This window comes from Neovison vison, chromosome 7 (assembly GCF_020171115.1).
Source record: "Neovison vison isolate M4711 chromosome 7, ASM_NN_V1, whole genome shotgun sequence".
NCBI lineage: Eukaryota > Metazoa > Chordata > Mammalia > Carnivora > Mustelidae > Neogale > Neogale vison.
This window is the reverse complement of record NC_058097.1, coordinates 44,774,817-44,799,639: the sequence shown is the minus strand read 5'-3', so window position 1 is coordinate 44,799,639 and position 24,823 is coordinate 44,774,817. Positions and strand designations below refer to the sequence as shown.

At 55.2% G+C, this 24,823-nt stretch overlaps 1 protein-coding gene across 2 annotated transcripts in view; it reads right to left on the bottom strand.

Moving 5' to 3' along the window:
• RYR1 (ryanodine receptor 1) overlaps positions 1-24,823 on the bottom strand; it is a 110,717-nt gene that overhangs the window by 41,966 nt on the left and 43,928 nt on the right. The window contains exons 41-74 of one of the 2 annotated variants that reach the window (XM_044256551.1): positions 24,638-24,770; positions 24,168-24,262; positions 22,989-23,124; positions 22,573-22,759; positions 22,374-22,482; positions 21,866-21,986; positions 21,594-21,763; positions 18,979-19,199; positions 18,789-18,879; positions 17,775-17,915; positions 17,194-17,357; positions 16,995-17,073; positions 16,635-16,724; positions 16,046-16,186; positions 15,591-15,665; positions 15,413-15,488; positions 14,957-15,080; positions 14,264-14,379; positions 12,626-12,693; positions 12,411-12,532; positions 11,948-11,997; positions 11,475-11,535; positions 11,142-11,380; positions 9,067-9,148; positions 8,407-8,537; positions 7,843-8,175; positions 6,692-6,932; positions 5,181-5,268; positions 5,009-5,101; positions 4,234-4,248; positions 2,856-3,026; positions 1,063-1,122; positions 657-794; positions 56-168 (exon numbers count right to left, since the gene is read on the bottom strand). In XM_044256551.1, coding sequence (XP_044112486.1) covers positions 56-168; positions 657-794; positions 1,063-1,122; positions 2,856-3,026; positions 4,234-4,248; positions 5,009-5,101; positions 5,181-5,268; positions 6,692-6,932; positions 7,843-8,175; positions 8,407-8,537; positions 9,067-9,148; positions 11,142-11,380; positions 11,475-11,535; positions 11,948-11,997; positions 12,411-12,532; positions 12,626-12,693; positions 14,264-14,379; positions 14,957-15,080; positions 15,413-15,488; positions 15,591-15,665; positions 16,046-16,186; positions 16,635-16,724; positions 16,995-17,073; positions 17,194-17,357; positions 17,775-17,915; positions 18,789-18,879; positions 18,979-19,199; positions 21,594-21,763; positions 21,866-21,986; positions 22,374-22,482; positions 22,573-22,759; positions 22,989-23,124; positions 24,168-24,262; positions 24,638-24,770 — 4,274 coding nt within the window. The remainder of the gene's footprint in view (positions 1-55; positions 169-656; positions 795-1,062; positions 1,123-2,855; positions 3,027-4,233; positions 4,249-5,008; positions 5,102-5,180; positions 5,269-6,691; positions 6,933-7,842; positions 8,176-8,406; positions 8,538-9,066; positions 9,149-11,141; positions 11,381-11,474; positions 11,536-11,947; positions 11,998-12,410; positions 12,533-12,625; positions 12,694-14,263; positions 14,380-14,956; positions 15,081-15,412; positions 15,489-15,590; positions 15,666-16,045; positions 16,187-16,634; positions 16,725-16,994; positions 17,074-17,193; positions 17,358-17,774; positions 17,916-18,788; positions 18,880-18,978; positions 19,200-21,593; positions 21,764-21,865; positions 21,987-22,373; positions 22,483-22,572; positions 22,760-22,988; positions 23,125-24,167; positions 24,263-24,637; positions 24,771-24,823) is intronic. The other variant, XM_044256549.1, reaches the window with a different exon arrangement.

The window sequence follows — 24,823 nt, the reverse complement described above, 5'->3', positions numbered from 1 at the left end:
CTCAGTCACCCCTTCTCCACCACCCCCAAGCCTCCGTCCTCCCTGGGGGTCTTACGTGGGCAGGTTGTACAGGGGGGTCATGCGGAAACAGGCAACCACTGCCCTCCGGCGCTGCTTGGACAAGAGCTTGTGCCACACGGCCTTCTTGGATTTGTAAGGGTGCTCGGTCTAGGGGGCGGCAATCTGTCATGTCCCCAAACTCTGCCCCTGACCTGATCCCCACTCCCAGTCCCAGAGCAAAACTGCCCATGCATGTCTAGCCCCAAATTCAGGCCCAACTTGCAGGGCCAGAGGAACACGCTGGTTGTGCCAACAGAGTCAAGGTTCCACCCTGGGCTTTAAATTCCAGACCACACCATCTTTCCTAGGCCCCGCCCACAGGTGCCGGGTCACTAGCCAGGCCCGCCACCATCCCACGACCCACCCACGGTCCTGCCCAAAGTCAAGGGTCTTGATTCCAGGTCCCACTCTAGACCCCAGGGTCTGTCTCCAGCCCCAAGCTCCTCGGCCCAAGATTTGGGCACCAGATCCTGCCCCAGAGCCGAATTTCCATTCTAGAGTTAAACTCCAGGCTCCAACCAAAGTTCCTCCTTAGACCCCGCCCACAGACCCATGCTTCGGCCCCACCCCTCTGAGACGCCTCCAGCCCCAGCCACCTGCTCTAGGTGGTAGAGCACCGCAGACACTTCCTGAACCCTGCGCACGATTTTCTCAGGGTCATCGGCGTCCTCCTCACGGCCCGGGACACCACGGTACAGGGCCATCTGCCAGCGCAAAGAAGGGGAGCCTTCGACCTGATGGGAGGAAGGACAGGGGCCCGGCATGAGGGTCCCTCCCCGGGCGGCTCCCCGCTCCCCAGCGGGGCTCGTGTGAGGGCCCCTCTGCGTGCGAGGTGGACTCCTCTGGCTGCCCCGCCCCCCTTTCTCGGTGCTATGCCGATTCAGTGGGTGAGTATAAGTTAAGGTCCCTCTTTCAATGCCAGGTAGGGAGTAAGAGTACTTGGCTCTCACAGTTGCTATTATCCTAAACACGTCCCTTTTGCTTGCAGATTAAGAAAGGTACCTTTCCCTGAAGGTGAAGGTTGTTTTGCAGATATTCCCGGACCTCCTCGTCTGTGTCTTTCTGGGGAGACATGGCGAAGCTGGGTCACAATGATGGCCCAGCATCCTCCTTAACCCACATCCCATTCCTTTCCAGGCCAACACCCTGTAGCTGGTGTGTATGTGTGTGAGGGAGTTGGGTTCTGGGAGAAACTGAAAGGGTCCAAAGGTCAGGAATGGTCCAAAGGGAGTCCTAGAGGCCACAGATGCACCTTGAAGAGACAGTAAAAATTAGAGGGGCTTGGAGTGTGGGAGGAGGTAGGGAGTAATGAGAGATTGTTCTCGAAGGTCAAATAAGGCCACCGATGGATGACTGGGGGTCAGAGGAGGGTTAAAGTGGGGCTGGGGGGCGCCTGGGTAGCTCAGTGGTTTAAGCCTCTGCCTTCAGCTCAGGTCATGATCTCAGGGTCCTGGGATCAAGCCCCACGTCTGGCTCTCTGCTCAGCAGGGAGCCTGCTTCCCCCTCTCTCTGCCTGCTTCCTCCTCTCTCTGCCTACTTGTGATCTCTCTGTGAAATAAATAAATAAATAAAATCTTTTTAAAGAAATAAATAAATAAAGGGGCTGGGAGGTGGAAAGGGAGTTTTTGAAGATCAGAGGAGGTGGAGGGAGTTGTAAGGGAAATGGCAAGATCACCAGAGGTCATGAGGGATCAAGCAGATCAAGTCACCAGTGGGATTTCTGTGGAGGCCAAAGGAAGGGTCAGTAAGGGGGGATTCCTGAGATCCCCAGGAGAGAGGGACCCTCAAAGACCAACTTGAGGGGTCAAAGGGGCCCTGAAGGGCTCTTTGGGTTCTTGGGAAGACCCAACAGGTCCTAGGAGGAGTTTGAGGTCCTGAGGGAAGGATTCTTTAGAGTTCCAGGAAAGGGGGTGTTTGTGATACCAGTGGTAGTCAGTGCCCCAAGCGGTTAATAGGCTGTTGGCAAGGTCCTGGGGGGATTCTTAGGATCCCTATGGTTGACAAGCATGGGGGTTGTTATCCCGTACAAAGGGTAAGTGGGATCCTGGGAGGCCTCCTTGGAGCCTCAGAGGGCTTAGGAGGGTTGGGGGAGGGTGGTGGGATCAACCCATCTCAGGAATCCTGAAGCATCTGAGGCTTGCGTGTGGTTCTGGGGAAGCAGCCAGTCCTGCGGGGCTACTGGGATCAGAGTGTTCACTGGAACCCAAGTCTTTGGGGGCTCTTCTATATGAACAGAATCCAGAGGGTGGAGTTATGAGGCCCCAAGGGAAAGAGGTGATGAGCTGGAGAGCTCAGTAGGGACCCAGAGGTTCAGGAGAGAGCCAGTGGGATCATGGGGGACTCGACGGATCCCAAGGAGGTTTGGGAGGTCCTGGTGGAGAACTGAGAGGAGTCTCAGGAGGGCTCATGGTGTCTCCGCAGGGCCACGGGGTCCTAATATGTCAGGCATGGTCGGGGAGTGGGCAGCGTTCAGTAGGGTCCTTCAAGGCTCCCTATGGTCCTTGGGCCCCACCGGTCTTAATGATACTCATGAGTTTCGGTTCCTAACTGGGTTCCAGTTAGGGTCCTCAGGTCTTAGGGTTTTGGAAGTATCCTGAAAGGGGTCCTCAGCACCCTGGGGAAAGTCTTAGGACATCCTAAGGGACCCCATGAGTCCTCAGGGTCCTGGAGAAAGATTCATTAGGGTCCTAAGAGAGGGCTCCCAGGGGGATCCTTGGGGCTCAGGAGGGTCCCAGGGGCTTGGTGGGGTGTGGGGTCAGGTGCTGGCAGGTGCCATCATGGGGTGGTGCAGGCACCAGGGCATAGCGGTTCTTGGCCTGTGTGATGAGTTCCTGGTCCGTGGGCGCACACATATTCAGGCCGATGGGCAGCATCTTCTTGAGCGTGGCGACAATCAGGGATGTCTGCACAGAGTACCGGTCCCCTCGGCGCTTCTTCTTGGTGCGTTCCTGGTCTGAGCCACCTGACTGTGGGGACAGGGGGCTCAGCACTAGCCCAACTCCCAGCCTGGCCCCAGGCCCCAGCCCAGGCTTCTGTAACTGTCCATCTTCCAGCCCAAAGCCTGGGTGCCAGATGTCCCCTCCCCCACCTCAGGGCCGGCATCAGTTTCCACCCCAGATTTTGCTGATCTTTCAGCAAAGCCCCTAGCCCTCACCCTAGATCCTGCCAGACCCAAGTCTCTGTCTAGCCTATATTCCCAGCCTCCATCCCAGACCCTTCCAGATTTCCCCAAATTCCAGGCCTTTCTCAACCTCTGGAAGTCTCTTCCAGAATCCCCTAACGACTTCTTCACCACAACTTCCCTCCCCCACAACACACACAACCTGACATTTTATATCCCAAGAGTGAGTTCCCAAGAATGAAAGAAAGATGCAGAACCATGAAGTCTCAAGAGACAAAAGAAGTTGGAAGGAAAAGAGAGACGCTGAGAGACAGAGACAGACAAAGAGACGGGGAGACAGAAGATGGAAGAGAGATCCAGAATGATCTGGAAGCAGAAACACGGGGCACAGAGTCCCACAGCCGTGTTCTGGAGCCAAGGGCCATCCCAATCATGCCAAAGAGAAGCCCCAGTGACAAGCTCCGACAAGCCCCAGTGACAAGCTTCTGGCCACATCCACCCCGGCTCACAGGACGGAGCATGGCCCACATATGTGCCAAGACACCATTGAGGCCACATGCAGCATCCCACTGGGTCCTTGCAGAGCCCCGGGGCCAGGGGCCACTGGCCAGATGCCAGGTGAGGCTCAAAAAACAAAACACTTGACTAAGGTCGCACAGCCAACTGCCAACAGTCAGGATCTGAACCCAAGTCAATCTGGTCCCAGAGCCCAAGCCTTAAACCCAACCATGCGCGTGCCTGGCCCACCCCATTCCCTGTGACCTCAGACCACAATGCTTTGGGAAAAGCTCAGAGGTGTGCTGGTTTTTTTTTTTCTTGTTTTTTTTTGTTTTTTTTTTTTTTTTAACAAAAGTTAAAAAAAAAAAAAAGTTAAATTGCCAAAAGCTGAGTGTTGGAAAGGGAATGAATGGGGGTGGTGGGGGAGAGGCTGGGGGCTGGGAGACAAGGATGAGGGGTGGGGAACAGGGGCAGGGGGACGCAGAAGCTGGGGAGAGGGCAGAAGAGGGTATTAAGCCAAGAGGCATGCGGAAGGTCCCAGACATGGGGCTGACCTGTACATCTCCCGCCTGCTTCATCAGGTTGCAGACAGAGACAAGAAGGGTTACCCTGGTCCCTCAGAGAACCCCAGGCCCAACTCCAAGTGGGCCCTACCCTGCCCCAGCTGCCAAGTGGGCAGCTCCCCTGCCCCAGCCCGACACACATCCCCTAGCTGGGCATTTCCAGACCCTGACTCAGGGCGGGTGGCTTTGTTCCTTTGGACCCTGAAGAGGGCAGTTCTGAGAAGTATAAGGGGACAGGAAGGGGGGGGGATATGGGGTAATGGGGATATGAGGAAAGACATGGGAGAAGAGGATATCAGGGTGGATGGAGATGGAGGAGAGGAAGGGTGGGAGAAGAGGAAATTGCAGAGGAGAGAGTGGGGAGGAGGGGGGTGGGGAGAAGTGAGAGGGGAGATGGGAAAGGGAGGGGAAGGAGATGAGGGAGAGAAAGGAGAAAGGAGAGGAGAGGAGGGACATAGGAGGAGGGGGATGAGGAGGAGGGACATGGGGAGGAAGGAGGAGGGAGATGGGATAAGGGTGATGGGGAAGAAGGAGATGGGGAGGAGAGGGGAGATGGAGAAAGAAGAGGGAAATGGGGGGAAGGAAAAAGAGGAGGGAGATGGGGTAAGGGAAGAGACAGATGGAGAGGCAGGAGGAGGGAAATATGGGATGTGGTGATAGCTGCAAGGAATGTGACCAGGACAGAGCAGGTTGGCTGGGTGAAGGGGTAAAGGATAAAGGGTGCTCCCACCCTCCCCACCAAGTCCTCTCACCACAAAGCACCCACCTTGGCCATTTTGCTCTTATTGTCAGCAGTCAGAAATGACATGTTGTTAATCTCATTCTGGACCACGAAGTTCTGCTCCTCGCGCTTAAAGTTCTGGAGGGAGAAGCAGTGTCAGGATCAGCCACAGTGGTGAGGGTCTTGGCAAGGAGGGGCAGAATGGGCAGGAACTCACGTGGGACTTGGACCAGTAGATGAAGATCTCGCCCACCATCCTGAACAGCTCTTCAGCGCTGGGATTGGGCTCTGTCAGCCAGTGCGCCCTAGATGGGCAGGGAGGGGGCTGATGAGGGATGGGGGCAGGGACCCCCTCTGAAGGGGACGCCTCACAGAGAGCTCTCAGGGGATGGGACCATCCAGTGGGAGGGATGGAGTTTTCTAGGGTAATCTGGCCACTTGGGTGATTTGAAAATCTTAACAATTCCTTTTAAAAAGGGATTCCTCTATCTCTACTTTTTTATGGAAACACAACATAGTCAACTTGATGAACCAGTACAAGGTGAACACCACCCAAGTCAAGAAACAGAACACTTCCAGAACCCAGAATTATCTCCATGCCCCTCCCAGCCACTCTTCTCTCCCTCCCCCCTGATGACCCTCATCCTGAACATGAACTATTTTTGTCTGTTCTTGAACGCCGCAGAAATAAATGATAATGTCTGGAATTTTCCTGGCTTCTTTCAATCTGATGTTTGTAAGATCCACCCACATTGTTGTGTGTTGTAAGGGTTGGCCCATTTTTGCTCCCATGTAGTATCCCACAGAGTGAATGCATGATTTACTTGTTCAGGCTCTCTGACCCAGGGCTCTGCCTTTGGGGTACTGACCCTACAGCAGTACCTGCCTCCTGAGCACAACCATGGGTGTGCATGGCTGTATCTAGCATGCGGACCATGACTTCCCAAGTCTACTCCTGTGACAGACATAGCTAATCGATCCCAGCCCCCCATGATTTACTTGTTCAGGTTCTCTGACCCAGGGATCCGCCTCTGGGGCACTGACCCTAGAGCAGTACCTGCCTCCTGAGCACAATCATGGGTGTGCATGGACTTATCTAGCATGCGGACTAGAGCTTCCCATATCTGCTCCTGTGACAGACATAACTAATCAATCCCAGCCCCCTTTCTTACAAAGCCCTGCTGCAATCTTCGAGTTTTCTCCACCAGGATGGAATCTGGAGTTGAAACCTATTTACTAACCCCAGATCAGGCTGCCCCTAGGAGTGAGTAATTCTTTAAATAGTGCTTCTGATTTTAGAGAGATGTTGACAACTAACTGACACCTGCTCTTACTTTTATTAAAGACCTGTTTCTGAGGGAAGCCAGGCTGGCTGGTTCTGGGCTGTCTCCCCTTCCTGTCAGGGATGGAGGAACGCCTGACCATCAGGCCCCCGCCACCTGGGCCTGGAGAGGGTGCTGGAGGGAAAGTGGGGCTCCTGATGGCTGACACGGCAGCCCCCCAGGGGCTCTGCCTCAGCGGGTGTAAAGGAGCGGAAGGGGCGTGCACACCATTGGGCTGGATTTTGTGGGGCCAGAAGCAATGGTGGGGGGTGGTCAGAAGGCTGGGTGGGCTCAGGTGAGAGTCGGAAAAAAATAATAGTCACTCAAAAGGTGGGGGGGTCAGGTGGGGTCAGGGAGGTGGGAGGTTAGGCTGACTGTGCGCGGGGATGGCTGGGCACATGCTGACCTGTTGTTGTCCACATAGCGGATGAGCAGTGGGTAGAGGGCATACAGGTCCCGGCAGAGCACAGAGAACTCATCCCGCACCAGGAGCTCGCCCTCCTCCGCTTCGGCCTTGGCCTCCAGGCGCAGCTGCTCCTCCTCGGCCACCACCTTCCCCGCCCGCTTGCGCAAGCGCCCGATGGTAGGGATGAAGTGGGAATGCAGAAGCTCAGGCCGGGCCCTGCTCACAATGGGCTGGGCAAACACTGAAGGAGCAAAAGGGGGGTGCGGGGGACTTGCTGCTGGCCAGCCTCAAACTCTGGCACCTGACCTATGGCCTTTGATCTCCATCCTGACCTCTGCTCCCAGCCCATGATTCCTGACCTATGTCTGGGACCCAGCAGCTCTCGTGGACCCCAGCCTGACCTCAGCTTCTACCTCTGATCTCATTCCTGACCTCAGGCCCTGACCTCTGACACAGCCCTCGATCCTTGGTCCCAACCATATCCCTTGACCTGGACCCAGCCTGACAGAAGCACCTGACCTCTGACCCCAACAACTGAGTCATAACCTGATACCTTACTCTACTCTTACTCTTACTCTACGACCTCTCACTCTAGTCTTTTACCTCTGACCTAGCCCAAACGCAGAACCTGACCTCACCGCGTGATTTCTGTGATTCCTGGTTTCTTATTCCAGCCTCCGACCTCTGCTCCCGATCTCTGCTCCCAGCCCCCAATCCCTAGCTTGACCCGATTCCTGATACAGAACTTCTGAGCCAGGGATCCCAGCCCTTTAAAAACTCATTTCTTGACCTCTGACCTACAGCCCCATCCATATCAGGGACCCTGACACCTGACCTGGTTTTCTGACCCTTTGTATAAGGAACCCATGCCTCTGACCCAGCTCCTTACCCTCTCCAAGGCTCTGGAAATTCAGAATCCAGTCTGGAGGACTCCCAGGACCCATCCATCTACCCCAGACCCCATGAGCCTGAGATTCTGACCCCTTGGGATGACCCCTGGCCTTCTGACCCTGAGAAAGCCTAGACTCCAACTTCTCCCAACTCCCAGGAAACCACAACCCTGAGATTTTCCTCTCAGACCCTCAGATTCAAGGGCCTGGGGTCCAGGACATTGGCCCCAGCCTCAGGGGCCTGGTGCCCCCCAGACCCACCGGCCAGCCGCTTCATCCACGATGCCTCGTCAATGCCCAGGTTGTTGACGATGATCCGCAGGATGTTCCCCAGCAGGGAGTTGAGGTGGTCAGAGGTGACCGCCGTGCAGGGCGGGGGGGCCCCTGCGGGCAGGGCAGGGGGTGGCGCCTCAGGCCCACGCTCCCACCAGCGGGGCAGGTAGCTGCACAGCATGGGCAGCGTGATCTCGATGACGTGTGGCATCTCCGTGTAGCGGGCTCCCGACTCGGCCAGCACCCCGATGTCCGCCATAAGCCGCTCCAGCACTGGGATGTCAGGACACATCTCCTCCACGCTATTGGGGAGCCCCAGGACTGGGGTGCAGGGAGGAGTCAGGGCGTTCTCACCCACCGTCCCCAGACCTCAGTGTCTGCACCACGAACCCGGGCCCCCCACAAGCTCTGGAGTGCCCCCATCCTGGGGAATCCTCAGCCCTCAGAACCCAGACTGGATCACACTGCCCCCAAAGAGGGCTCCCGCCACCCCAGGGCCCTGTGCTGGGGAGAAGGTAACCCTGCCAGCTGCCCCAGCCCCATGCCACTTACGGGCCCGCTCCCGGGGAGACTTGGTAGTGTACACTGAGCAGGCATTATACTCGTTCAGCTGAGGCTCCAGGAACGCCACCGGCATAGCTGCTGCAAGACGGGCCAGGCACTCCCCCAGGGCCGGCCGCAGCCTGGAAAAGGGGGCTACTTAGCTCCCATGCCCCTCTCTCTGCCTGCTCCCGGGTCCCAGCCTCTGTCTCCACAGAAGTGTCTCTCCCCAGAACTCTCCCGAGAGGAGCTGCCATTACTGAGGACACCAAGGTAGTCTTTCCCCAGGGCTTTTAAATGTCTTCTTGCTCCAATGGCTAAGCCCAGCTCAGGAGACCCCAGCCACATAGCCACCACCCGGGGCCCTCCCCAGTGCCCCCAGCTTGCTGTGGCTCCCGTGTACCACCCCCTGCCAGGGCAAGCTCGCTCCCCAGTAGGGAACACCTGCCATCCTGGGCAGCCAGTGCCTGGGGCCTAATTTGGCCCCTGAGCCAGAGGCGGCCACTTTCTTCACTGGCTTTCCCCTGAGTGACCTCATGTGGCCGCCTTGGTGAACTGCAGCTGCCACTAAGCCCATCTGCTGTTGAAGCTTTGAACATCTCTCCTGCTCCCTCCTTTCCCTGAGCCCCACAGTACCCACCCCAGCCCCCAACTATGGCTCTCTCTCCTTACTTTTCTACGTAAGTGTTCTTGGTGGTTCCCAGAGAGTAGATACTGCACAGCGTTCGGTAGCAAGAGACCTGGACGTCATCCACTGAGGGAGAGATAAAGGGCGAAGGTCAGGGACGCACCCACGACACCTGTGCTCCCTGCCCTCCTCCCTCATCTCCAAATACTGGGTAAGAGCAGGGCTGTAGAGCCAGCCTGCCATTTACCAGTTTTGTGACTTGAGCAAGTACCACATGCTCTTGGCCTCAGTTTCCCTATCTGTAAAATGGGGATGATTATAGTATCTTCCTCGTGGAGTGGTTGTGAGGATCAAAAGAGTTAATGCTTGGAAGCAAGTTGGAATGTGGCACACAGCAGGCACTTAATAAAGGCTAGTTGTTCCTTTCTTAGAGAGGAGTCACAGGTCTCTTTGATGATAGTGATGTACACTTTTTGCAGAAAAATGCAAACAAACACCCAATCCCAACTATAATTTGAGGTCATCCACCATCCCCTGCTCCCCCCGCCACCCACCCAGGTTAGGAACCTCAACAACCTCACAAATGTCATGGGACCAAAAGAGGTCAAGGGGCATGCTCTAGATACAAGTCACTACATAGGCCTAACAACCAAATACAACGAGGGCAATCTGACCGGATTCTGAATTTTTTTTTTTTTAATCAAAGACATGTGAAGGGTAACAATGAAAATTTAAATACAGTCAGGTCACGTGGTGATGATGATACTGTGATTATGTGACAGAGACTCAGGGATCTGGTGTCATGGTGGATGCAACTCACATTCAAAAGTTCAACAAAAAGGTTTATAAACACTTTCCACCCCTTAAGTGAAAGGGTAAGTGAATGGGGCAAATTGTTAACAATCCTCTTCTTCTGACTTTCCTGGATACTTTGAAATTTTCTAAATAAAATGTGGGGGTGGGGGAAGAATCCCACCCAAGCGGAACTTTTCTTACTTTTATCAAGAGGTTGTGATTTCAAATCAACAGTGAGCTGAGACATAGCCCCACTATCTGCCAGTCCTCACAGCCCACTGGCCCTCTAGCCCATCCTGGATACCTTCCAGGGTATTCCCTGAGCCTCTCACAACCACCAAGTCCCAAACTGACCTCGCATCTCCCCCAAACTGATTACATCTTCCAACTCCTGTCTCTTGGAGGCCCCACCATCTGCGGGTCCTGGGCCAGGGCCTTGGGCCTCCCTCTGGCTGCCTCCCCGCCACAGCCCATCCCCTCAGCCTCCTGAGCGTCTGTCCCACCAGCTCCGCCTGTCCTTCCCCGCCTTGCTCCTCCATAGTCCAGGCCACATCTGGCAAGGCTCTTTCTTTTGAGTACCTGACACCCCCCTGGGTGTTGTGTCTTGCTTGTGTCTCATTAACCAAAGCACGTTGCTCACTATTATGTCCCAAGACCCCAGACTGGGTCACACACCGTATGTGCCCCTTGGGAGCATACACATGGCACACACTACTAATGGACTCCCAACATCTCCTCTTAACATTTTTCTGCTCTTTTCTTCCTCCTCGTAAGAGACCTCCAATATTTAGCCTGACACATGACCTCCCAGAATAAAGGCCACTTCCTAGCCTTCCTTGTGGTGACATGCAGCCACATGCTAAATCCTGGCCAACCAGATGGATGTCAGCAGGAGTGATGCAGATTGCTTCTAGGTCTTTCCTTTATAATATGGACTGCAATGCCCTCCTCTTCGCTTCTTCTCTTCTACAGTCTAGAGTGAAGATGTAATGGTGTGCCATCCCGGGCCACAGGCCTAAGGGGGATATTTCCAAGATGGCAGAGTACAAAGATGGAGGACACCTGGGCTTCTGACTTGCTGAGCCACTTATAACTAGACCATTACATGAGAAAGAAATACCCTTCCTTCCTGTTTCAGCTACGGTGATTTGCGGTCTTTTTGTTAGAGCGGCTGAGCTCATACCCTCACTCCCTCATTTGTTACCTACCAATTCACTTGGCTCAGAGCAATGAATCCACACACGCAAACAGCCGGGCACATGGGGAGGGCTAGTGTTGGGTGAATTGGCCCCCCCACCCCCGCCCTCGGGGCCAGGGCCCTTACGGATGACGTCGTCTCCAAACTGGTGCTGGGCGATGTGCTGGAAGAGCGTGGTGAGGACAGGCAGCAGGGCCACAGTGGTGTAGGTGAGGTTCTGGCCCACGCCCTTCACCTGCGTGCGCGCCTGGGACACCTTGCCCAGGCGCAGGTTCTCCACCATCTTCTCGATGTCCTCTGACGCGCTCTCAAAGAAGGAGCGGAGGCCAGCCTTCACGATCTCGGGGCCTGACTTCATCACTGTCCTAGGAGGGAAGCCGGGGCACACCAGTTCTAGAATCTGAGATTCTCGATTTCGAAAAGCAGAGAACGGGTGGGAGTTGGCACCATGCCCCATACCTTGCATCCAGGGAGCGGGCCAGGATGTGAAGGCAGTTGACCACAGCCGGAGCATCTGTCCCTGGGAAAGGAAGACGGACCAGGGTGGAGAAAAGGCTAAGAGGGCAGTGCCTTCCTCTACCTCCAACTCAGCCCCAGGCCCACCTCCACCTAGACCCCAAGAGGTTGCTGTCCTTCCCTAAACCTACTCTGCCTGTGCCTCCCCCAACCCAGCCTGGACCCTCTGGGCCATCACAGTCTGGTGATGAGTCTATGTCCCTACAGGCCTGGGGGTTCCATGAGGCCAGGGCCCGGGGCTGTCCCAATCACAGCCCTGTCCCCAGGACGACCCCACCCATCCCCAGGTGGGGAGAAAGAACACAGTGAAGCTTGTCCAAATCGAGGCCTGAACCAGAACTCCTTCTTCAGGGTGGGGCTGGCGACTGCAGGGAGAGAGGGAGGATTAAGAAGCGCTGGGGAGCAGAGCTACTTACCGAAGAGAGAAACTCGGTGACGGACAAGAGCAGCAAGCTTGCAGAAGAGGCTGAAGAAAGGGACAGAAGGACAGGGGCAACAGGTAGTGAGGATATCGAGGGACAAGGACAGCAGTGATGCAATTAAAGGGCCAGGGATGGAAGACAGAACCAGGAGGACAAGGGATTTGGGGGAAGAAATTGAAGGGTCAGGGGCAGAAATGGGAATACTGGGGGCTGAGGCTGGTCTGCCTTTCTGACTGGGTGACCATTTGCCTCAAAGTCCCATGTCCTGGGAAACCCCTCAGGCCTGGGCACAACAGGACAGCTGGTCACCTTCACCCTTCAGTTCCTTCTGCAGCTAGAGTGGTCAGCACCCAACACCCAGTACAGAGCCCCTAAGGTCCAAGGATGGGCAGAAAGGGTCCAGGATTATGATCCTGTGAGGTCAGGGGGCTGGGTGAGAGGTCACAGCATGGCCCACCTGGTGATCATTTCCTTCTCCTTGTTGGAGGCATGGCCGCCACTGCCCAGCACTTTGGCCGGTGTGGACAGGAAATAGAGGCAGTGGTTGGTGAAGTACTGGTTGATCAAAGGGAGCAGGATCTGGGGGGTGGGGAAGAGATGAGGGGCACTGAGTGAAGGGTAGGGGAGCCCACCCAGTCCCCAGCCCCTCCAGCTTCTGAGCCCACCTCTCACCTTGGCAAAGAACTTAATCTCTTGTTCATGTGGGGACTTTTCTACTCGTCCACTGCTGACCACAGCCTCTGGTGGGGGAGGGGAAAACAGGGGTCATAGTGGGTTCAAGGCTGGGGAACTCAGGGCATTCCAATGGAGGGGTGGGGGACTCTAGGGCAAAGGTAGGAAAAGATGGGAGACTAATTCTTGGTTTAAAGTAAATTCTGCTGCCTTTGAGGTGAACCTCTCTCCCCTTTCTCAATTGATCCCCCTAACTCCTTGATCAAACCCTTCCTGAGGCTGTAAATGGGGAGGACAAACTGGGATGGGGTAAAGCCAAAGGACATCCCCTTCCTCACAGGTCCTTTTCTCCTTGAACTTTGATATTTAGCACTGAATCAGTTTGGAATAAACAAATGAATGAAACCAGAAGTCAACATAGACAGATTCGAATTGATTTTAGAGTGGAAATCAATTTCAGATAATAAAAATGGTGACAGTAATAATTAATACTACTAATAATGCTGGATCCCATTATTAAACACTGGCTATGTCACCGGCACTGTGAGAAATGTGCTTATCTAATTGCCTCCCAGCTTGGAGAGCTGTATAGTCGGTACCTCGCCTTCATTTTACAGACAAGGGAACTAAGGTGCAATAACTCAGTATGGGTCACCCAGCAAGTAAGGGACAGAACTGTGGCCGATTATGGTGGACAGGTAGGGAAACTGAGGCACGGAGAGGAAAGGGAGTTGCTGAGAAGTGCTCAGAGCAGAGGATCAGTGTGTGGGACTCGAGGTGAGATGTGTAAGAGCGAGTCCTGCTGTGTCACTCATCTGAGGGGGCCTGGGGGTCTTGGGTGGCTCTCCAGGGGAAGCTGGGAGGGATTCTAGGGGCCAGCTTTGATTCTTAGTGGGACGTAAGAGGCATGTGCAGGGCACACCAACAGCCTTCGTGCTCAAGAGAGAGCCAGGATCTTCCCAGTCCTCACCCTCTTTGCCCCTAAGCCCACAGTCTGTCCCCAGCACAGCCAAGGGGAGTCTGTGAACACCTGAAGCAGGTCACCATCCTCTCCTGCTCAGAACCCTCCCATGGTGCCATTCCACTCAGGAAGCCACAGTCTCCCCATGCCTGCAAAGCCCTACGTGGTCTTTGAGAGGGCAGAGGGCACCTCTCTGCCCTCATCTCCTCACACTTTCTCCCTCAGCCAGTCTCCTTCAACCACTTGGGCTTTGGGTTAATCACACCAGGGACCTCTCAGAACTTTCGCACTGGCTGTTCCTCTACCTGGAATATTTTCCTCAAGCCTCCAGCCAGCTCCCTCCCAGCTCCTTCACAGTCTTCTTTACTTAAATTTTAACCAGCCCCACTTTCCCCCACTCCTAATCTTCCTTAGCTGGCTCTAGTGCATTCTTCTTCCCAAAACACATTAGTGTTTTAAAAACCTGTATAATTGTCTGAATGCACCACAGAAATATAAATGCAGGCGGACAGGGATCTTTGTTTTGTTCACTGTGCTCACCACCTGGAACAGTGTTCTCAACACCTGGAACAGTGTCTGGCACAATAATGAGATGGGGGAGGGAAGGAGAAAGGCATGAACTGGGGCCTTAGGGGAAACAGCACGTATGGACGGAGTTCAGAGGACCTCCTCCATACCCAAATGGGCGATAAATTCCTGGGAGATGTCCATCCAGCGCAGCAACTGCTGCAGGAAGCCAAAAGCAAACCGTTTCTCAATGGAAGACGTGTCCAACTCCATGTCCTTAAGGCCTCTGCGCGGACAGAGAGGAGTCAGCCCCGAGGAAGGCCCACCCTGTCTCCCAATCTCTCCAGTTCCCTTTCTGCTTCACTAGGCCCTGCCTCTGCAGGCTTCTGCTCCACCGCATATACCCCTCAAGTTGCGGGACGCTCCCTGGCCCCGCCTCCCCTCTCCACGCCCCACCTTCTTGGCCTCCTCCCCACTCCTGTCCCCGTCTCCAGCCCAGGCCCCGCCCCTTAGCCCCTCCCCTCCATGGCGTCAAGTTGCCCCCCCAAGCCCCACCCCTCTTTGCCTCCTTCCCAGGCCCCGCCCCTTTAGTCCCTCCCGTCTCTGACAATCAGGCCCCACCCCTCTGGGATTCCTCTCCTCTCTGGCCCCTCCCCCACGCCCCAGGTCCTTACCCCCCCCCAACCCCCGCAGTCACCTCCCTTTTCTGGCCCTGCCTTGTTACCTCAGCCCAACTTTTCCCAGTTTCTGCCTTGCTAGCTCCTCCCACATTCCCCTCCCCCGCCACTCCCTCCCACACCCACCCCTCACCTCCCCCACGCCACGCCCCACCCCCCCCCCCGCCAGGCTTGCAGCGCACATGCCTGGTGACAGCATAGCCGTTCATCTGCAGGAACTTTAGAAGCTCCTGGGCCTTCTCTCGATCTCGTGCCTTCTCCTTGGCTGTGAGTGTGTCGTAGGGGACCAGCAGAGGGTGGGTCCCACCACCTGGAACAGCAAAGACCAGAAATCAGAGGGCTGGGGAGGCCCAAGCCACTCTCATTGACGTCGTTCTTGCAGCTGAGGGCATGCATAATTACAGCAATAAAAACAGAGGTAAGAATAACCAAAACAGGGTTTTCAGGTGATTGTCATCTCCTCACCACAACCCTATGGTAGTAGATGCTGTTATTATCGGAGCGGGGGGAGGGGCAGGGTGAAAGCAATCGTTCAAAGTCACACAACTGTAATCTAGACCCTTATGACTCTGGAGCCTATGACTAGGGAACTTTGGGGATGGGATGGGATGGGATGGGATGGGATGGGATGGGCGCCCTCACCTTTGGCCTCCAGCTCCTGCTTCTTCTTCCGCCCCCACGTGTTGTGGTAATTCTCCGCCAGCTGTTCTGCCATGGCCTGGGAAAGGACAAAAGATTCAGAGCCCAGACTCAGAAGATGTCCTCCCCAACCCCAACAAACACCTCATGCCCCTAGATAAAAGATCAGGGCTCTTTTTACCTGCAGCTCCCGGGACAGGGTAACTCCGCTGAGGTCGGGGGGCTGGGGGCTGTAGCCTTCTCTCGGATCATAAGTCTGGGAGGACAAGGGAGAGATGGGAGGGCTTGATGGGCTAGCAGGAAGCCGGGAAGGCAACACAGTTTACTCTCTCCACCTGGCCCTAGACCCCCGGATCTGCGCCCTCTCCTTCAGGCCCTGTCTCTAACCCACGCCCTCCTCTCCTCTGCCCTTTGAGGTTTTCCAGACCCAGGCCCACTCCCTTTCCAGGTCTCTCAGCCTTGTGCAGTACCCTGCTCCCGGCCTCCCCATTACGATTCCGCGGACCCCACCTTCCTCCCTTGGCCCTTCTCTCTCAATCACACCTCCTGCCTGGCCCCGCCCTCACCTGGCCCCGCCCCTTAGTTTAGCCGCCCACCACCCCCATTACCCCGCCCCTGCCCCGGCCCCGCCTCCACCTGGGCACTTTGGGATATCTTCCGTGTTTTCTTCTTCTCTGTCTTCTCCTCTTCCCCCTCCCTGGCCTTCTCTATCGTCCATTCCCAGGCAATCATGGCCTTCAAGGACTCCTTGATGGGCCAGCGGTAAATCTCTTTGTCCTGGGGCGGACAGAAAGGCAGGGAGTTCGAGGGATGGGACGGGAAGGAGATGGCGGTTGGAGCCTTACTGGCTGGCCTCCGGTGTCCTAAGAAGGGAAAACCCTCCACCACGTGGCTAGGAGAAAGTGGTCCAGCTTGGATTCGAACCCAGGTCTCTTAGCCGCTTTGTGACAGAGGCTCCCAAACCAACCCTCATCCCATTTTACACATGATACTCAGAGAAGTTAAGTTGCATTGTCAAGGAATCAAACCCCATCTTTCTAATTCTTTCTCAGAGAAGGAACACTACAAGTCCGGGGTCTAGGGGAGGCAAAGTTCACGGAGGAGGACCCCTAACCTGCAGTCCCAGCTAGATCCGAGCTGATGAAGCAGCCTCTCTCCTCCCTGAACACCCAAATTTGGAGGTTACATTTTTGGACCCCTAGCACTGGGCCCCAAACTTGCTCACCTTCTCTGAAAAGGTCTTATAGGGCCTCAGCATGGGATGGGTCTTCAGTTCCTCATCTATGTTCTCCCCATAGGACCAATTGTTCTGGATCTGAAGGTGGAGAGGGGACAGGGAGGGGCAGTGCCACTATGGAGCTGAGGGTGGGGGAAGGATGAGGGGTAGGGAGCAGCTTGGGGGACTCCTGGGGGACTCCCTGGAGGGGCTGAGGGTTCCAGGGGAGGTTTGGGGTCTCAGGACGAGTTAGGGGTCTCAGGAAAGTCTGGGGCCTCAGAGAAGACCTGGGTCTGGGGGAAAGCTGGGGTCTTGAGAAAGACCAGCAGGAATGGGGGTTGCTGGGGAGGGGAGGACTCCAGCGCCAACCTTGTCGAAGGCCCATTTCTCATGCGTGTACTCCGCAAACTTGTTAATGAAGGAGTCCAGCTTCTCTGGGATGATCACACTATTGGGTGGGTACATAGGGTGGCCAGATGTTGGGGCTGACCCCTCCTTCCATGTCTGAAACCTTCTTCTCCTTCTCCCAGCCCCTAATGCCCACCCCACTCCTACCCCCAGGCCTCACTTGAGGGTCTCCACAGGCCGAGGATCGAAGTTGCCTTCAGCGTCCACTGTGGCCTTTTTCTCGGCCTTGGATGAGTATGAGGCGTCCACGTAGTCAGGGGGTAGGGCCCCTGCGATGGCGCACAGACAAGGCATAGCCATGCGGTACAGCTCTGCGTCATACTTCTGGGGACACCACGGGTAGGGATGGGGGTCACTGCGAATCTGGGTGTGCCTTCAAATCTTGGAGCCCTAGGACCTCAAACTCCACCTTTCCAACAATCAACCCTCCTCCCTGAGCCCCCACACATCAATTATGGTGTCTCTCCCTGAAACCCAAACCTCAGCCTGCCTGACCCTCCAAACCACCCCTATATCTCCCCTCTCTAAGCTCCCAAACTAGAGACGCAACTCTTCCTCCATTAAACCAGAGACCCAACCCATAGATTCTTCTGGATCCAAACCTGCCCAACGGGGGCTCCCTCTCTGAACCCCAAGTTTGGGAATTTCATTCAGGATCCCCCAACTTTGGGGGTGTTGCTTTACACAAACAAACCCTCCAAACAGGCTCCTTTCAGCCCTTCCTCCACCATAGGCCCAGACCTTATGCGCCAGTGAGTCAAAGATGCCCCAGAAGAGTTTGCGAGTGAGGTGCAGCTCTTCCTCGGAGGTGACCCCGAAGTTAGCCCAGCCCGTGGGGAGGCAGTAGTACTTCCAGCAGCGTTCATAGTGGTTGGTGAGGAGCTGGGCGGGAGCAAGAGGGGACATACAGATGGGAGGCACAGAGTAGAGGCAAAAGAAAGGTCAGGGAGGCCAGGGGTGCCTGGGCCTTTGAATTAGGAAGCCGATCTGGATTATGCAGATGATGCTAATGAGGGAAAATGGTTTGCTTCTTGGGGAGTGGTCTGGGTCCATTTACTATGTAAATTTACCCTTCCAGTTTAGAGTCGGAACTGCAGCCAGAGCTGGATTTGCCTGGTGTTGCTTTACACAAACAAGCACGCTAATATTAACCCATAGGTATAGTTGTGTGCAAAGTGTGAATGGACATACGGACGGAGTGATCTGTGCGCCCATGAAGGACCACGGCAAACAAACCTGGGCAGAACCCCATGCAAATATATGGGGATTGGGAACAAATTTGAAGCAGGAGCTGGTTTAGATGTATTATGTAAAACAGTCATATCTGAGTTGGAGGTATCTCCTTATGCAAACCAGCAGGCAAAAAAATATTATAGGAGAGACCGTGCAGATATTCCGAACAGTTGGGGTGGTATTTGTTCAAATCAATGCACTCATTTGAAAAGAGCAAGGTACGTGGTCTGCGCCTGCGCATAAGCATGCTGATTAGGAAAAGCCGAGTACTCCCTGCAAACATGCGCTAATTCAGTCGAGGCCTGGCTCCCTGTTAGGCAAACCAAGCGCTAATGAGGGAGTGCAGAGGCACCCGTGATGCCACGCGGCCGTCCTGGAAATTTAGTATGCCAGTGAGAACGCCGGAGAGGTTCCCGTGGGGACACTGCCCTCACATTCTGTGGGTTCACTGGGCTGGGCGGTGGGGGATACCGGAGCCCAGAGGCCCCAGGGCGGCGCAGGCTCAAGAGGTCCCGTCCTCACCTTGAGCGGCATCTTGGCGAACTCGTTCAGGATGGGCACGTCGAACACCAGGCGCCGCAGCAGATGCTGCAGCATGGATGGCCGGATGTACCTGCGGGGACATGCACCAGGGGCGGTGGCTCACCCCCAGGCCGGCCGCATCCCCCCACCACGCCCGCCCCACGCTGCCCCGCCCGCGCCCTAGCCCCACCTGCAGAGCGCCATGAGACAGTCCTCGATGACGTCACGCTGCGCCTTGGTGAGCGAGCGGCCGCGAGACAGGCGGTACACCGTGTGCAGCATGGAGTCCACCATGATGGCGCGGTGCTCCGTCCCCGCGAACAGCGGCGCGCACTTGGTGATGAGCGGCAGCACCGCCAGGCACAGGTAGCGGTTCAGCGCCAGCGCCATCTCTGTTGTGCTGAAAGTGGCCTGGGGCGCAGAGGTGGGGGGGCATCAGGCTCACTTTGCGCTCCCGGGGTGACCCTCGCTTCGGATACCCTCCACCCGCCGCCGCATAACAGTGTCCCCCACCGCCTCTATTATTACTTTGAACTATGCAAAATTTCAAACATAGAGAAGTGGAGGAATCAAGGAAGGAACCCTCCATATCGAGTGGTCTGTTCTGTAGAGACTGGTCCAACCACCACTTTTCTTCCTGTCATACAGCCCTAGCCACCTACGGCTTCACGCATGGATACTGAGATATGTATCTCCATTCAGACAAGTGCTTCTGTTTCACATCCCAGGCGGCCACTATCACACCCCACAGAATTAACAAGCATGCAAAATTCATGAACAGCTTTCTCCAATTGTCTCAAAATCTGCTTTATGTTTGGCTGGGATTGCTTGGATCCGGCCACCTGGAAGGCCCCATAATGTATGTATCTGACTGCCAGGTCTCAGGTCTTTTCACATCTAATTGTTTCCTCTCCCATTCTTTTTTTTTTTAGTATTTATTTATTTATTTTAAAAGATTTTATTTATTTATTTGACAGACAGAGATCACAAGTAGGCAGAGAGGCAGGCAGAGAGAGAGGAGGAAGCAGGCTCCCTGCCAAGCAGAGAGCCCGATGCGGGGCTCAATCCCAGGACCCTGGGATCATGACCTGAGCCGAAGACAGAGGCTTTAACCCACTGAGCCACCCAGGCGCCCCCTCTCCCATTCTTTTTAATATTATTTATTTGCTGGAAAAACTGGATCATTTATCTACTGGAGTTTCCTACATCTTGGGTTTGGCTGGTCACAGCCTGGTGTTGTCCTTTAACTTGTGCCTCTGCCCTTGGTCTTTCTTTTCTTTCCTGTGTTTAAGATTTTTTTTTAATTTTTTACATAATCTTTACACCCAGTGCAGGACTCGAACTCACAACCTCAAGATGAAAAGGCACATGCTCCACCAATGGAGCCAGCCAGGCACCCCTGCCCTTGGTATTTCTGATACACTGGTAGTTATAGTCAAGTTGCAGTGTTCCCTTTCCCAGTTAGTAGCCAAGAGTTATTTCTCCAATCTTAAGAAGAGTCTTCTCTCAGTCAAGGTCACCTGTCCAGCATATCATCATTCCTCTGTCTCCTCCGTCACCAGCTTGTGTAAAGAATTGTTGACACTCACTGTCCCCAATACCTCACGTGTCAGACCCTCGTAAACCCCCTCCACTACAGCTCTTCCCCACCACCTCACTGAAAGTGCTCACCAAGCTTGCCAGGGACCTCCATTGGCCACAGCAGCCATCAGTTCTGTCCTCATCTTACTGGACTGTGTCCCCTTCTATAATCTAACTGTAACTATTATATATCTTATATTCTTATTATAGTCTTATATTATATTCTTATATAGAAAGGGACTATATAGTCCCCTTCTATAATCTAACTGTAACTATTATATATCGATATAACTATTATTGTTGCTGTTGTACGCAAGTCTGTCTCCTTGGTGGAGCCCTCATTAAGAATGATTATTTCTTGGGTGCCTGGGTGGCTCAGTGGGTTGGGCCGCTGCCTTTGGCTCAGGTCATGATCTTAAGGTCCTGGGATCGGGTCCCACATCGGGCTCTCTGCTCAGCAGGGAGCCTGCTTCCTCCTCTCTCTCTGCCTGCCTCTCTGCCTCCTTGTAATCTCTCTGTCAAATAAATAAATAAAATCTTTAAAAAAAAAAAAGAATGATTATTTCTTAAATAAAAAATGTAAGATGTGGGGCACCTGTGTGGCTCAGTTGTTAAGCGTCTGCCTTCAGCTCAGGTCATGATCCCAGGGCCCTGGGATTGAGCCACTCATGTGGCTCCCTGCTTAGCAGGAAGCCTGCTTCTCCCCCTCCCTCTGCCCCTGCTTCTGTTCCCTCTTTCACTGTGTCTCTGTCAAATAAATAAATAAAATCTTTTAAACAGGGCGCCTGGGTGGCTCAGTGGGTTAAGCCACTGCCTTCAGCTCAGGTCATGATCTCAGGGTCCTGGGATCGAGTCCCGCATCGGGCTCTCTGCTCAGCAGGGAGCCTGCTTCCCTCTCTCTCTCTGCCTGCCTCTCCATCTACTTGTGATTTCTCTCTGTCAAATAAATAAATAAAATCTTTTAAAAAAATCTTTTAAACAAAAAGAAAGAAAGAAAGAAAGCTAGGTGAGATGTTGGAGAGTTCCACCCACCCTTGCCTAGAACTGAGGGTTTATCTTCGCTTTGTTTTCTATCTTGATGGCGTGCGAGGGTGGGTTGCGGGGGGCGGGGGGGTGAACACTAGGATATATACACAAGCCCAGAACAAACAGAGGTAGGGATGGTATGGCCACACCAATCTCCCTGTCCTCTCTGGGGGCAGGGAGGGTGGCTATGGGGCTCACCGTGTCTAGCGAAGCGGCTGCCCGCATGTCAGGCAGGAACCCCACATCCAGCACATGCAGCAAGAAGTCCTGGTTCTCGATACCATACACGCGGTCCAGGAAGAGCACCATGGACGCCTTGTGGTCTGGCACAAAGGATGCCGACATCTTCGGCTGCACCAGAGCCCCATCTGTGGGCCAGGAGGGCGGCGGGGGGTGGTCAGGGATGCCCTTCAGACCCCTCTACTTCCTCCACAGCAGCCCTCCCTCGCTGAGTCCTGCCCCCTGTGCACCTTTGCCCAGGGTGGGGATCTGCAGTGGGAGGCTGATGATGCCCACAAGGTCGTCCAGCGGCACGAGGGAGCGCAGGATGGCGCGGATCCGCAGGGCCTCTCCCTTGCCGGCTTGGATTAGCTGGAATAGGGAAGCGGGCACATCATCAGCCCCCTGGGCCTCATTTGCTCATTAATCCATCCATCCCTTCCTGACCCACTGACAGGTAGAGCGGAACCCCTCGTGGGGCAGACTCTAGAATTCGTGGCCCGGACTTCTCTGCCCGTCCTTCTCCACCACCGCCCTGACCACCCCTGGCCCTCATTGCTCAATCTCCCCCACTGGTCTGGGAGCTCTGGGAGAGCTGGGCCTGGGGCTGTCTTGGTCCCTGGTGTGTCTGTCCCCAGCACTGTCTCACCTAAGACCCCCACAGAGTTAGAGTTCAGTCAGTGCTGTTGAATGCCTGACTAAAGAGGTTCAAGGTTGGCCCTGCACGCCCCTCCCTGTCCTTGGACGTCTAGGTCTCACGTGCATCTCCGGCGCACAGCGTCCCAGTAGGTCAATCAAGGCAGCGTAGAAGGACATGATGGCGTGTCCCAGGTGCACCCGGTTCTCCTCCGGGGGCTCCTCACCGAAGCTGCAGGGGAAGTGGGGGCAGTGTTGGGGAGGTGGCCAGGGGCTCGGAGAAGGGGGGCCCATTCTGCTGAGAAGGAGGCCGGAGACTCACTGTTCACGCCGCCGGTCCCTACGGACGCCTGGACCGTCGCGCGCCGGGTCCTCAGAGATTCGAATGGCCTCTTCGATGGCGGCCAGCAGCCCCGAGCCGCCCTCACCCCGCAGGGCCGGCCCGAAGCACTCAGGCTTGCGGATGAGCAGCCGCACCACCACGTTGGCGTTCTCCTCCACGCTCTCGCCTGACAGCCCGGTGGGGTCAAGAAGCCTTGTGAGCCGTGGCCCTGGGACCCCAGCCCCGGCAGCCCAGGACCCAGCACTTCTAGGATTAACGCCAGCCCCACCCCACATCCTGCCAACCCCGCCCACCTGGGGGATCCCCACCCAGGCTCCGGGGTGGCCCACACCCCCAGAGAGGCTTTGATCGGCACCCCCAACCCCCTGCCCTGCCACCGCCAACTCCTGACTCACCGTTGACGAAGACAGCGAAGCGCAGAAAGTCCAGGTAGCGCTCCCCACCACACGGGTTCCAGCCGATGTCCGGGTACCCTTTGGCCAGGAGCATGGGGCAGCTCTGAAGGCCACAACCCGCCAGGTAGGACACCACCTGCGGGTGAAGTGGGGCTCAGCCGGAGGCCAGACCCACACCATTTCCTACCCAAGGCTCACATGTCCCTGCCCATCCATGGAGCTCTGCAGCTGGATTCATTTCTGGATCTCTCAGCAAACAGTCATCTTCCTCCTCCACCCTCATCTCTCACCTGGACCATCCCGGGGGCCTCCATCCTGGGTCCCCTGCTCTCCCTCCTCCCCCTCCATCTATCCATGCCCCCTGTCTATCCTCACCCCCCACAAAGTGCCCCTTCCCTGCTTGGAACACTCCTGTGGCACCATCTCACTGAGGGTAAGACCCAGAGCCCTCCCAGTGGTCCACTAAGACCCTCTGCCCAATCTTCACTGTTACCTCCCTGCCCTCACTTCCCACCACTAAACCCTTACTCCCTCTGCTCCAACCCTTCTGGACTCTTTGCTATTACTCAAACTCATGAGGTTCACTTCCATCTCAGGGCCTTTGCACTGGCTGTTCCCCTGTCCAGAATGCTCTTCCCCCTATACCCATATGGCCCCTCTCCTCCTTTAGAGCTTTACCTGAATGTCACTGTCTCAGTGAGGTGATCTCTCATCATACTCATCTAAACTTGGACACCCTCCTGACACTCAATGTTTCTCTCCCCAGCTCACTTTTTTCATTTTAACTCTTGTCACTAGCTAATACACAATGTATTTTACTTACTCATCTTATTTATTATGCATCTTCCCAACTAGAATGTCAGCCCTGTGAGAACAAGGATTTTTGCTGGTCTCCCTAACTGTCACAGCCCTACTGCCTTAGGTCCTGGTACAAAGTAGGTACTCGGGAAATAGTTGCTGAATGAGTAATACTATAATACCAGATAACTCTTCTTGAGTGCTTATCATTTTATAAATGCTTTCATGGATTAACTCGTTTTATCCTGAGGATAACCTTATTCTATTATTACATTCATTCTACAGATGAGAAGACAGATGCCCAGAGAAATTAAGTCATGGGTCCCAAATCAGCAGGTGCCCCAAGGGGCCAGGTAGGGGCCAGGACTCCTGCTCCCACACCTTCTCCAGGTCCTGCTCTTGCAATGCCAAGGCCAGCTCGTTGTTGTCGATGACAGAGGCAGCTGCCACATCCAGAGGCGTGGAGCCCTGCATGCCTGTGAGGGCGAGAGTTGGGAAGAATGCTCTTCAGAGGTGCGTAGTTGACAGTGTCACCGCTGTCTCTCTCACCTCCTCCCAGAAGCCCTCCTTGATCACCCCTTTTACAGCCTAGGTCAGGTGCCTCCTCTGACCCGACCACTCTGGGCTGTCACTGTCTGTCTCCTATGCTGCACCATGAGCCCTGTGAGGGCCAGGGCCGGGGCTGTCTGGGTATCCCCAGGACTGCTTCTCACAGGGCTATAGCCTAGGGATGGGTTGAAAGTGAGTGTCTGCTGAATGACTGAGTGAGTCAGCAGAGACAGATGCATGGATGGACCTCCAAGAGTGGGCCGTAGGGGACCGCGCCCCAGCCTGGGCTCCAGGGTTCTCACCTAGGCCGATGCCACTGTTCTCTAGCAGGTAGCTCAGGTGGTCAAACATGGAGCGTTGGTTCTGCCGGCTGATGCGACAGAAATAACAGAGGAAGCGGCAGCAACTTGTCACCATCTTGGGGAAGCGGATCTCCTGGGCAGGCAGAGTGGGCTGGTGGTTAATGCTTACCTGCCCTCCCCCACACC